The sequence below is a fragment of the Plecotus auritus genome, assembly GCF_963455305.1.
Source record: "Plecotus auritus genome assembly, chromosome: 1".
In the NCBI taxonomy this organism is placed as follows: domain Eukaryota; kingdom Metazoa; phylum Chordata; class Mammalia; order Chiroptera; family Vespertilionidae; genus Plecotus; species Plecotus auritus.
The window spans coordinates 195,225,045-195,238,255 of NC_137770.1; the positions used below are offsets into that span (position 1 = coordinate 195,225,045).

Genomic DNA, 13,211 nt, shown 5'->3' on the forward strand with positions numbered 1-13,211 from the left:
ATTTATCCCGTTTTTGAAATTATTTGTGCATCTTAATAGAATGAGCTATTATTTTATCCATTTTACTGTTGGTGCTTTCTCATATGAGTAAGGAATTTGATTTTGATAGCTTAATAATATCTCAGTTTGCAGCTATATTTTAGTTGAGATGTTGATTTATATTACCTAAGATGCAGTGTTTTGAAATGTAAGCTCCATTGATAAGATAGTGTTTTCTTTGTAGTTAATTTTTTGGGTTTATGGAAAATTTTGTATTAGATTGTTGTACATGGAAACAGAACATAAAAATGGACTGATCACATGGCTATTATTTTTACAAGTATATTTTCCTCCTAAAAACATGTAAATTAAAGCAAAAGGGAAAACAAGCATCCATATGGGCCCTTGGTCGCTATGAAGGTCTCTGGATAGCTCTATAAGTACATGTTTCTATTTTGAAAATAGCTAGTTTTATTCCCCTTTTTACCTATAGTTCATGTTGTAATTTGTAGGTTTGGTGAATGTTGCATTTTGTAAGTCTTCTGATCTCTCCGGATGTGGTTGAGATTACAAACACTTGTGGTATAGCTCACTGTTAAGCTCACTGAAATGACATTCTTTCTCCATCCTTCTTCCTATTCTGCATCTCCAGCCGTCTTTTTTCACCTCTTTTCCACACAAGCAGGAAAAGAAATCTTTTCTGTATCCTGTAACCAGGCATGATTGCAGTGTGCATGGATGCTGAGGCTAAATGACTCATCGGAAATTTATACATTAGATGTCTTAAGGCAGTCTTTCTAGATCTTGCTAGTTCTCAGGAAAATGTAATGTGACTTAAAGTGGTTTAAGAGTGAGGTGATTTCAGAAAAAGGGACACCGGCTGTGTCATAGATGGAGAGTGAAGGGACAAGCTGTAATATTAAATAAAGGATCAAAGTAATTTTCATGGAAAAGAGAGTTGAGAAAATACTTAAGGAAGTGAGCCCTGAAAATCACTCAAGTGTTTCATGCAGAGGGAGCAGCTAGAATAAAGCCTGCGGTGGGACTGGGTCTTGCAAGTTAAAGAAGAGCAAGGTGGCCAGTTTCCTGGAGTGGAGGCAGTTGCGGGGAGTAGGAGTGTTGAGATGAGTCGGAGGGAATGGAGGGAAGGAGACAGATTATGCACGGTTTTGTAAGTCATTGTAAAGACTTGAGTTTTTCTTCTGAGTGAAACAGGGAGCCATTGAAAGGTGACTTGTTATGGCAATGTTTTAAAAGGATCATTCCAGCTCTTATGTAAAAATATACTTTGCAGGGAGGGTCCAAAGTGGAAACCTGGAGACAAATTCTGTGGCTGTTTCAGTAATTCAATTCTAAGCAAAGGGAGCGAGGCTCCACTATGGAGATGGTGATGGAGATGGTGAGAAGTTGTTGCATTGAATTTAAATATATTTTAAAGGTGGTGCTCATGGATGGATGCCTCGACAGATTAGATGTGGGTGTGGGAGAAAGACATTATCGCGCTTTTTCATCTGAGCAACTAGGGTGAGTTGTCTTCAGGTTGAGTAATTTTTGGAAGAGGACAGTGGGTAATATTATGAAAAATACCCGGGCATTGTATTTAATTGATATCCAGTCTTTCTGGCATATTCAGATGTGATAATTAGGTGAGATGCACTTAGTGATGTTACTCATAATAAGGTGATACTTTGGGTTTTACAGGCATTTGAAAACCAAACAGAAGAAAACACCATTACTTTAGCAACTGGTTAGTTCTTGTGGCAACCCCACAAACACAGAAGCCTCTCTCTGCGTTCCAAGAACATCCGGGCTTAATCCTGTGAAGGCACTTATGTCACTGAACTGTCATTTCCTGTTTACGCCTGGCCTTTCTCAGCAGTCTTGAGATGTTGATGGCAAGGCTTGTGCCTTGCTTATTGCCCCCTCCCTTGCACAGGACTCATTCTCCAAAATTATTTGTTCAACGAATGAATGAAGGGAGCTGTATATCTAGTTTAAAAGTGGGAAATCTAAGGTTTAGATGGAAGAGATTTAAGATTAGAGCCTGAGGAGGGTATTTGGGCAGTCATTTCTCTTCTATCTCAGAAGATCTCCTTAATGTGTCTCTGTTTGAAAAAATACAGTTAAAGGTGTCTTCTCTCCCTCTTCCCCCCCTATCCTCCTTGGAACCACTGCTCTTCTTCTGAATCACTTGGAATAACAATACCAAGAATGAGTTTTCTGAGCATGTATTAAATGCAAGACATTGTGCTCAGCACTATATATGAGTTAATCCCTTCATGACTTCATGTGATACTCAAAATTCAAGAAGAGGCTATTGGTTATTTAATTTTACAGTTGAGAAAACTGAGGAACAAAGAGCTACCTTCAACTGTTAGTGCACATTTACGTAAACGTGTTAGAAGGTACTTTTTCTGTTAGGTGGACCCAACCCTCAGCAGGGGTACATGGTTTGATGCACAGAACATGTGCTGATTTCAGCCCCTGCTGTGCTGAAAGAGGGTGGACTTGGAACCCAGAGGCTCTGGAGGATAAATCACTTGGTCAGTTTCCCAGTTGAGTAAAGGCTAGAAGTGAGACTTGAAATCAAGTCTGTCTTCCTCCCAGGCTGAACACCTGCACAACCTGCCATTTGTAGCCAGGTCCCAAATGGATTTTTATAAAACAGGTTGGTAATGTGTGTGTGTGTGTGTGTGTGTGTGTGTGTGTGTGTGTGTGTGTGAAGTCAGGTAATTAGCATTTCAGGTTTTGGGGCTGTACTGTTTTTGTCGCTTCTACTCAACTCTGTCATGTTGTGCAAAAACAGCTATAGACTTCTATAAACAAATGGGAATTGCTGTGTTCAATACAAATATGCACATTGAAATTTGAATTTCATGAAACATTCTTCTTTTGATTTTTTTCAGCTATGTAATAATGTAAAAAAAAAATCTAGTTTTTCAGAGATCTTATGAAATAGATGAGTTGATTTAACCTTTGGGCCACAGTTTGCTAATTTGTAATATGGAATATTCCAAAAGAATCAGTAAATGCAATTGTCACCTACTCCATGATCCCCACCCCCCAACTCTAACTTCATGGAAACAAAATTGTGAAGACCCATTTCCCCCTTTCTGTGTCTGTTTTATTTTTAAAAAGGTTGCTGTGATTATTTTCTAAATAGATTAAAACATGCTATTTATGCAATTTTGGAATTTTTGACTGATTCCTCTTTCCCATAGTTATTTTGACGGTGTAGTAGTGACTCTGGTTTGTTTTTATATTTCTGTGATTCTCTTAGCTGGAATTTCAGTTATATTTGGCAAAGTTTTTGACTGTACATTATAACTTGCTTTTAATGAAGTAAAGGAAATTAGATGCAGAGAAAGTTAAAAAACGTAATGTATCCAGGATGACTAGAAAATCTATTTCTTCTACCCTAAGATCAAGTTCAATATTCTGATATAGTTCCAGTTAACCAGTAAAAGAGTTTAAGCCTCATGGTCTTGACAACATCTGGGTACTAACTTGCTGACTGGACTCCTCAGTTAACTTGTATACCCTAATCCTTTTAGACATCTGAAAATGCTACTTGTTCAAAACTATACTAGTAGTTAGAAAGAATTGTTCTAACAAATGGCCAATTGAAAGGTCATTGAACAAATGACCAATTCCTTCTGTAATAAAAGGAATTACTACTTTTTAGAAATTTGTGTTTCATATCTCTTATTCAGCTTTTTCAGGTGCTAGCAGGTCCCTCAAACTCTGTGCTTTAGCCAAAGTTGTCTTTTTCTTGTTTTTGCAAAAATCCATTAATTCTTCCCTCACTCCCTCCCTGGGCTTTCTTATGATTCCTCAAGGAGGTCCTCTCAGAACCTTAGACCAGGTTAGCTCCAGTATGATATGTTTCTATCGTAGTTTCCTTATATACTACTCAGGTTTGTAATGATTTTTTCAAGGTCTGTCTCTCCAACTAACCTGTGGGCTTCATGAAGATTTGTCTAGCTTTGTAACTTTGGTACCTGTTTAACCATGTACCATTGAAACAGAAGCATGCCTAACCAGAAGTGAGAGGTGTTTAGGTTCTGCGTATGATACAAATCTGTGTTATCATATCTAGTTCCATCTGACTCTAAGTCTTCAGTTTGCAGCATGTTATCTGCTCATAGGACTGAAGTCTATTATGTATTTGACCTCTCCTTAATTTGTTTATAAAGTATGTGAACAACGAAATGATTTCCCTTTCATGATTGAAGTCTTTTATGCACTGATAGTGGCTCTGGAAAATCAAAACAAAGGAACTGGGACCGTCTGAACTTGTATACAGTAAACTGAGCTAATGTCTGGGACCAGGCATCCAGAGCTGGGTTTCATACATTTACAGCAAATCCAGGTTGTCTTAAATTCTGTGCTTCCTCTGACCTATTTCTATCGTGCTTAGCTTAAATATGAAAAGGGCTAGGTCTGTAGATCTTTAGAAAGTGTGAATTTTTGTTTTAATTTATTGTAGACAAATATTTGGAATCAGTTGAGATAATACTGTCATACTAAATGTAAACTGCATCTAGACATGCATAGTGTTTTGTCAATTGTTCCTAATAGGGACATTTATTTTTAGGGAAAATCCAGAATTTTAATTGCCTATCATGCCCAGCCCATCTACTTCAGATTCCGTCAGCATCATTTTCCAAATTTCCTACTCATAACACATTCATAGAAAGAAAAAACAAACCACTAAACTTTTAGCAGGTCCATACCCTCTGGTTGCATATCCTTATTTCTGAACACAAGGTTTGAATTCTAAGAAAGGAAGCCAGATGTTCAGAGAATACTTTTGAAAGCTGTATAGCACTTCTTCCATAGGGTGTCACAGTTTTTATGCATTTCTTTGACATTGTTTTTCTGTTTGCTAGATTTTAGAGCTGAGCATAATCAAACCTGTAAAGAGTTGCATGATTTTTCATGAATGTTTAGAATTCTGTGTATAAAGATGTACTTTGAGTATTTTCCTAAGTAGCCTGATGTATATTTGAATTATTTTCTTTGGTTTAAAGAGAACTTCAATATTTGTCTGGAAAATTTCTATAACGTGCTTATCTCCCCCCCCCCCCCCCCCACACACACACACCACACACACACCTCTTTCTATGTGCAAGATGCTTATTTAGATGTTTAGGATACATCAATGGCCAAATGTGGAGCTTATGTTTTCATTCTCCTTAACTCTACATGAATAAGTTGCTAGACGTGTAGATGCCTTTTTATTTATTATGCTAAGTTATTTTTTATGGTAAATATCATGTAACAACATTTTTGAGTGCCTTAAGAATGGTTTGATAGTAGATAGAAAAGCTCTGTGAAGATAGTGTGGGTGTGACGTTTTTCTAGTTATTTTTGCTTTCTGAAAGAGAAATTAAATGAAATGATCAGGGATTCTAAGTGATACTTTGATGATGTCTGTTTTGGTTCATTTGTAGCCTAATATCAGTTACAGAAGAAGCTTCCATGGTTATTTCCTCTTCCATCCCGATGAAAAAATTAGAAAACAAATGACAGCTTTAAATGTTCACGTGTACTTGATTCTAAATCTTTTTCTGAAAATTTCTGAAGTTAATTAATGTTTTGTGGTGTATGCTGACAATTATTTTAAAAATTATTTTTTAATTGCAGTTTACATTAAACATTGTTTTGTATTAGTTTCAATGTACAGCATAGTGGTTAGACAATCATATTCTTTATGAAATTGATCCCACTGTTATTTCCAGTACCCACCTGGCACCATACCTAGTTATTACAATGTTATTGACTCTATTCCCTATGCCGAACTTTACCTCCCTGTGACTGTTTTGCAGCTACCAATTTGTATTTCTTAACCATTTCACGTTTTTCACCCAGCTCCCCAGAGGATTGTTTTAAAAGTTATTTTTATACTAATATAATTAGTGGATTTATTGAAACTGAAAGTCTGCTAATAATAAATACCTTTGAAAATTGATTTGTTTTGGAACGGTTTCCAAGCCACAATCTAGAATCTCGTTGCTTTGCTTTTCACTGTGATATTAACAGATGATCAGGAAATGACACATTTCAAGATTTTTCAGGCTAACTGAACCAAGTATATTGTACTAGCCCTTCCTTGCTAATACTTTTGAAAACTACCTTTTCTTCTTTTTTCCAGTTATTTGCAAGTAACTGTTTACATAAAGATTATTATATCTTTTTGTGCAATGGTCACTACGTATTACACTTCCAATTCCATTATAAAGTGTTCTAATTAAATGCTACTAGCATTCTCACTTAAACATCAGAAAGTCTCTATTTGATCAATGCTAACATTTTCCAAAGTGGATTCTAGGAATTCCTGTACCTGTAGGGTAGTGAAAACATTATGAGAAAAAACAAAGGCTTCTGTGCTGATATTAAATTGGACTTTTTTTTTCTTCTACAAAACCATTCAGAGCTTTAAACATGTTAATGGGCAAAGTAATTTTCTAGGAGAGATATAATAGTCTGGCTTTTCCACAGAGTTTCTTGCTTCAGGAACAACTGGCTTTCTTATTTGATGGATTAGTATAAATTAGGTCTAATTTTAAGCAAACTTTAATTTCTCTGGGCCTCTATTTTTCAGTTCTTTTAATACTTTGACATTCTAAAACCCATACTGGTAGGTTCTCTGCCCCGCCCCCAACCTCTCTGTCTATCAGCTCTTGGGATAAATGTGGCTCTCACCCTGACTTCTGAGCTTCTACTGAATTGTTTGGAATGCCAGAAAATGTATCTCTGAAAACCTGCCTTATAAAGTGCCTTATAATGTTTTCATCCAGACAGTGTATGAATTTATTTTTTTTTCTTCCCTGAGTTCTTTCCCTTAAAAACAAAATGAAACATTATTACTGGGGATCCCACAGAATGGGTTAGGTAGAGACACCTTGCCCCCTTGGAATCTTTAGCTTTACACTAAAAATTCAGTCAACATTCTTCTCTGTGTTTGTGGATTTTGCAATCTTATTTCTTTGGAGGCCATTCTCTCAGTAATAGCCTAGCTTGGGGTATCCACTGGTAAGTGGGCTGGACCTAGCCCCTGCTTCCTAGAGTTCACAGCGAAGACTTCTTGGGGTCCTGACTTCAGTTACGCTGTGTAGGACGAACAGGTGGTTGCTAGAGGAAGGGGGTTAGAGGCAGAGCCCAGCGAAGGGCTTTTGGGCTGGAGGAACTCTACACTAGAAAGTAAAAGAACACTGCTGTGGCTTTTGTGGGGATAGCGTTCAAGCTGCCCTGAGAGATTGTCTGATACATGAATGCACGCGATTGCATTCTTGAGTTGGTGCATGTATACCATTTGCCAACAAGAAACGCTGTTGTTAACTTTTCACCTTGGTGATTTTTTTATATTCATCTCTTCTATCATTAAATATATAAAGTAAATAGTATTCCATCCTCAAAAAGTCTGGGGAAATTCTGCATAAATTCTGCCTGGAGGTAATCATGCTTGTAACAATCCTTTCCCAGAGACGAAAGATAAGGATCATAGGGACCATTCCTGTAACCCAAATAGTGATTCTTTTCTACATTCCTTTAAGGCATCATTTAAAACAATCTCTAGCACTTTGGAAGATTTTATATTTATTATTACTTGCCTTATAATAACATATATGAAATAGAATATAAAGCAATTTATATACCTTAAAGAATTTAAAGGAATAGAAATCTGGTTTGACATTATTATGCTTCCTGTATTGGTTTCTGGTGTTTCCTAAAAAAAATGTGTATTGGGTGCAAACAAGAATTATTCATACCTGTTGAGAATATTTTTAATCCTCACCCGAGGATATGTTTTTATTGATTTTTAGAGAGAGAGGAAGGGAGAGAAAGATATTGAGAAACACGGATGTGAGAAACATCAATCGATTGCCTCTTGTATGCCCCCTGACTAGGGATCAAACTCGCAACCTAGGTCTGTGCCCTGACCTGGAATCAAGCCTGCAGCCTATTTGGTGGGATGACTCTCCAACCAACTGAGCCACCTGGCCAGGGCAAAGCTGTTGAGAATTTTTAAGAGTTTATTTGAGCCAAACTGACATTGATGGGAAACAAAATCTCATCAGATTGAGAAAATGCTTCAGAGAATGCCTGTTTTGCAGTTTATTTTATACGTTAGAATCAAAGGCCCTGCCAGGTAGCTTAGAGCATTGTTCTGATACACCAAGGTTTTGGGTTTGATCCCCAGTCAGGGCACATATAAGAATTAACCAATGAATGCGTAAATACGTGGAACAACAAATTCACATTTCTCTCCCTTCCTCTCTCTGAAAAAAAAAAGGGGGGGGGGGAGAAACATTCACTAGAATTTTTCACACAAACAAGCAAACAAACAAAATGCCACAACAAAAAACAAAAACGTATCAAAGGAGGAGACCTAAGGACAGTTACATGAAATCCATTGTTGGTAGATTAAGGGGGCAGGAGAAAGCAAAACGGAAATCTCTCGGACAGGATAAAACAGAGACACACGATAGTTAATAATAACAATAGACAAGCTCAGTTAAGATAAAGGTTGGCCTTTGTCAAGGAAGGTACAGTCCTAGGACGTGACTGCCAGCCTTGACCTGCTTTTTCTTAGGATTTTTATGTTCAGACCATCCTATGTGGTTACTCTCAGTCCCTGAGTTTGCAAGGCTCATCACGCAGGCCTCCCCTGCGCTTAGTATGTGGCTCCCTTTGGTCCACAAGGACTTGACCATTAGCTTCGCTGACCATCTTGTTTTTGTTTTCTCCCTCCTCCAGTCTAATGGGATTGCAGCCATCATTGCCATTTTGGTGTTACTGCTGCTCTTGGCCATCGGTTTGATGTGGTGGTTTTGGCCCCTTTGCTGCAAAGTGGTGAGTAAGAAGGATTTTTAGCTACTCCTCATTTAACTAGTGAGATATAAATAAGGCTTGGAATGTGAATCAATGCTACATTGTTCACCAACAGCAACGTTTCAATTAGCAAATTGAACTTCATTAGTTTTTAGCACTATAATAAATTCTAGAAAACATGCATGCCAATAAATATTTATTATAAAACTTCATCTCAAAAATATTTCAAAATCAGGTGTGGAGGAGGAAGGGAAGAGGAAGGTAGAGGAGGTCATAGAGATAAAGGCTTTTGTACTAAGTACAAAAGAATTTCAAGTACATTGAATGGTATTTTCTTCTGGATTTATTGGAAGAAGTTGATCATCTATCAGGTTTTGTTTTGTTTTTAATTTATCTTTATTGATTTTAGAGATGGAGAGAGAGAGAGAGGTAGAAACATCAAGGATGAGAGAAAATCACTGACTGGCTGCCTCCCACACGGCCCACACTGAGGATCTATAACCCAGGCATGTGCCCTGACCGGGAATCGAACCGTGACCTCCTGGTTCATAGGTTGATGTTCAACCACTGAGCCATGCAGGCCAGGTTGTCAGGTGTTTTTTAAGTGCGTATTGAATCTTTCATTACCTCTTTGAAAGATCAACTATTTCAGAACCTTCTCTGTTTGCTTCTCAGAAAAGCAGTTTAGAAATAAGTCATGTGCAAATGTTAGGGGATCTGTTAGACAGTCACTTCTGAGGTTATGCCAGTTGGTTTTCGTTTGTATCGTGTTTCATGATTGAGTAAAACCTCTGAAAGAATCAGGGTGTAAAATAGTTTTCTACTGCTACTGTATTAAATTGCCTCACATTGGGTGGCTTAGCTTAAAACAATGCATATTTATTATTTAACCTCGACATAATCACAGATCCAGCATGGGTCTCACTGGGTTAAAAAGTATCAGCATGGATACATTCCTCCCTTAGTGCTCCAGAGGAGAGTCTGTTACCTCACCTTTTCCAGCTTCCAGAGGCCACCCACATTCATTGATTAGGGATCCCCCTCCCCTATCTTCAAAGCCAGCAAGATGCATCTCTTCTGTAATCACGTCTCCCTCTCTCTACACCCAGCTGGGATGGTACCTCCAATGTTAAGGAACCATGTGATTAGGTTGGACATTAGGATAATCCAGGATAATCTCCCATCTCAAGGTCTTTAACCTTAATCACATCTGCAAAGTTCCTTTTGCCTTGTAAGGCAATTTAGTCACAGTTCCAGGGAATTAGAGTGTGGACATCATTGTGGGGCTGTAATTCTGCCTACCACAGGGTGGAAGGTTGAGTGATAAATCTTAGCAGATTTTAAGCAATCCAATTTGGATTCTTCAGGCTTCATAGAAAAGATTATCCTGAAAAGCACTTTTTCAAAGGATGCCTACTACTTATTTTGATAATGTTCCTCTTATTAGGAGCACATCATTTAGAACTTTGTATTCCATAGATCACAGTATTGTTTTAGGTAATATTACTAGACTGCCTTTCCCTCTCATCTCTGCTGACTGATTTCAGTTTCCTTGCAACATCCGCCAGTGCTTTTTGTATTAGTCCTGCATTCATTATTTATTGTACTTCAGCCTGCTTTCACGAGGCAACTTTACAATCCTTTATCTCAGAGCAGTTGGCCCATGGAGGAGATACAGAATTAAACAACAGTAGAGACAAGAAGCATCCTGTCTCTTTGCTGAACTAATCAGTTTCCTGCCATAGCAATTTATGCACAAACGGCTTCCTGTTTTAATCTTGATTTTCCTAGATACGACTATTGTAGGGTGGCTAGCATTCTTGAGTCTCAAATTTAAAAAGCAAAAATGTGCCCTAAAGTGATTTGTACTCATTGCTTTTTTTAATTTTAAACTTTGCAATGCTGGATTTCCTTCCTTCATTACTTTGCAATTTCATCCATTATTGGCCAGAGGGCTCAAAAGTGTTAAAATATATGTTTTTAAAAGACACTTGCAAAAACTGAAGCAGGCCTCTTTGGGAGCTCGCTGGATGTGCTCAAATGAGGTCTCCACTATCATTTTGGTCGTGAAAATAGGGCTATTTTGACCCTAAGACTCTGCAGATTGCAAATCACATAGTGTATTTCCTTCTGCCAGGCCTAGGGCACCTTTAAGGTATGTTTTCAGGATGTGAGGGCTTCCAATCATGAAAGCTTGCTACTTTCTGGAGCTTATTTAACAGAGACAACCAGTTTTATTTTACATTTAGAAATATAGATTTAGAGAGCAGCTAGCCAGTGTATGAGCTGATACTTAGATCTAGGTATAAGTGAATCACAGCTAATATTTCCCAAAGTAAGGTTTGAAAGCAGAGAGAAGGTAAAGGCAAATTTCTGTGTTTAGCTCTTAGCAATCTAATATGTGCCAGTATTGTGCTGGGAACTGGGGGGTGGGTGTGTCTGTACAAAAATGATTATAATATGATATGAAAACATATTTTAATATGAAAACACAGAACTGTGGGTAAAATGTCAATGGAGGGTCTAAAGTGCCTCAGTAGCAACAGGTGTAAACAGGGAGAACACAAAGGAAGAGGGATTTGCTAGAGTTAAGGGACTGTTTTAGAGGAACCTGACTAAGCTGCTGACTCCAAACTGAGTTTTGAATAATGAATAAATTGTTGGCAGTTGATGGGGGACATTTCTGATGAAGTGTGTGCAGAATTACTAGATATTCTGGCATGCTTTGGGAAGGCCTAGGCGGAGGCCTCAGGTGCCAGTGGCAGGGAGGGGTGAAGGACGGTTTGGGATATAGGCATGAACCCCATTAGGGAGGGCCTCCTCTGTGTTTTAGGAAGTTTGAGCTCACCCTGGGCATGAGGAGAAGCCCCCGGAGAGGTTTGATCAGTATAATCCCCTGAAAGGAGCTTTGCTTGCTGCTGGGTTAGACGTCTGGTCCTCAGGGGGTAAGTCTGCACCTGACGCAGTTCCATCAACAATTGAAATGGAAAGCCAGTGACAGGTAGGGCATCTTAGAAATGGTTGGAGCAAAGTATCTCTAACAAAGTGTGGAGAGTTGGAGAATAACATAGAGTCTAAGCGAGCTAGAGAAAAAGGGAGAGGTGATGGGAAAAGAAGGGGCAGAGGAGACTAACCTTGTGAAAGAAAATGTTGAGTGTATCAGGTGGTGTAGTATAACTACGGGAACTTTATTTTACTTTGTTCCTTTTATGGAATATACCGTTTATGTGCAATGCTGGAATTAGAATGTGGTTATTTAAATAATTCTTTTCATTAACTTATCAGGGATCAGTTTGACTTTGATTATCTATTGTTAGCAGTGATATTACTTTTTAAGGGGAAAAGAAATGCATTTCTCTCAGCGTGGTGTTGTACAGCTTTCTTTTTGGTTGAGTGTGTTTAAGTATCAGTGGAAGAGATTTAAAGGTATGTCTGTTCTCTGGGCATGTTTAGATCATGTCTGTGATTCACCTCTTAGGGAGTCACATGCTCAGAAACTCTTATCAGGATAGAGAGCCTGGGGGAAAAGCCCTGAACAGAGGCCTCAATATTTGTCACACTTTTCTTCATTCAATGGTTTCATATTTTATGGAGATATGAAAAGATTTGATCATTCATTGTTTAAAAATTACAGTTTCATGTATAATAATGGCTCAAATATGACAGTGTTACTTGTATCTTAGACAGTGATTCTCAGTTTGTTTGTTTTTATCATGCCTGAGGGCCCCTAGAACAGTGGCTGTCAGATTTCAGTCATGGCCATTCTCCCTGAGGGGAAGGAGGGCTGAGACAACTAGGGGATCAGTGCAGTTCGGAAAGCCCTGTGTGGGAGGCTGGCTAATGATCTCTGAAGTTATCCGGGTCTTAATCCCTGTACAGCGAATGTTAGCTTCTATGCGAAAGGGACTTTGTAGATGGGATTAAATTAAGGATCTTGAGATAGGGAGATTTTTCCAGTGACTTAGGTGGGTTCCTAGATCAACCATTGTAGTTCATTATTTAATGGATGAATAGAGAAACATATATTTCTATATCACAGATTTAGGTATGTTTTTTTTTTTACTCATTCAATAATTATATTTTAACTAGAGGCCCGGTGCAGGAAATTCGTGCACAGGGGTGTGTGTCCCTCAGCCCAACCTGCACCCTTTCCAATCTGGGACCCCTCGGGGGATGTCCGACTGCCAGGCCTAAACCAGCAGTCGGACATCCCTTTCACAATCCAGGACTGCTGGCTCCCAACTGCTCACCTGCCTGCCTGATTGCCCCTAACCGCTTCTGCCTGCCAGCATGATCACCCCCTAACCACTCCCCTGCCAGCCTGATCGATGCCTAACTGCTCCCCTGCTGGCCTGATCGTCCCTAACTGCCCTCCCCTGACAGCCCAGTCACCC

General features: G+C 38.7%; 1 protein-coding gene across 3 annotated transcripts in view; it reads left to right on the top strand.

The window, feature by feature from the left end:
• The window catches only part of ANTXR2 (ANTXR cell adhesion molecule 2), a 149,588-nt gene that overhangs the window by 53,778 nt on the left and 82,599 nt on the right, over positions 1–13,211 (top strand). For all 3 annotated transcript variants that reach the window (XR_013960008.1, XM_080657552.1, XM_080657553.1), the window contains exon 12: positions 8,743–8,838. Coding sequence is in view for 2 of the 3 variants with exons in the window: in XM_080657552.1 (XP_080513678.1) it covers positions 8,743–8,838 (96 nt within the window). In the remaining variant the exon portion in view is untranslated. The remainder of the gene's footprint in view (positions 1–8,742; positions 8,839–13,211) is intronic.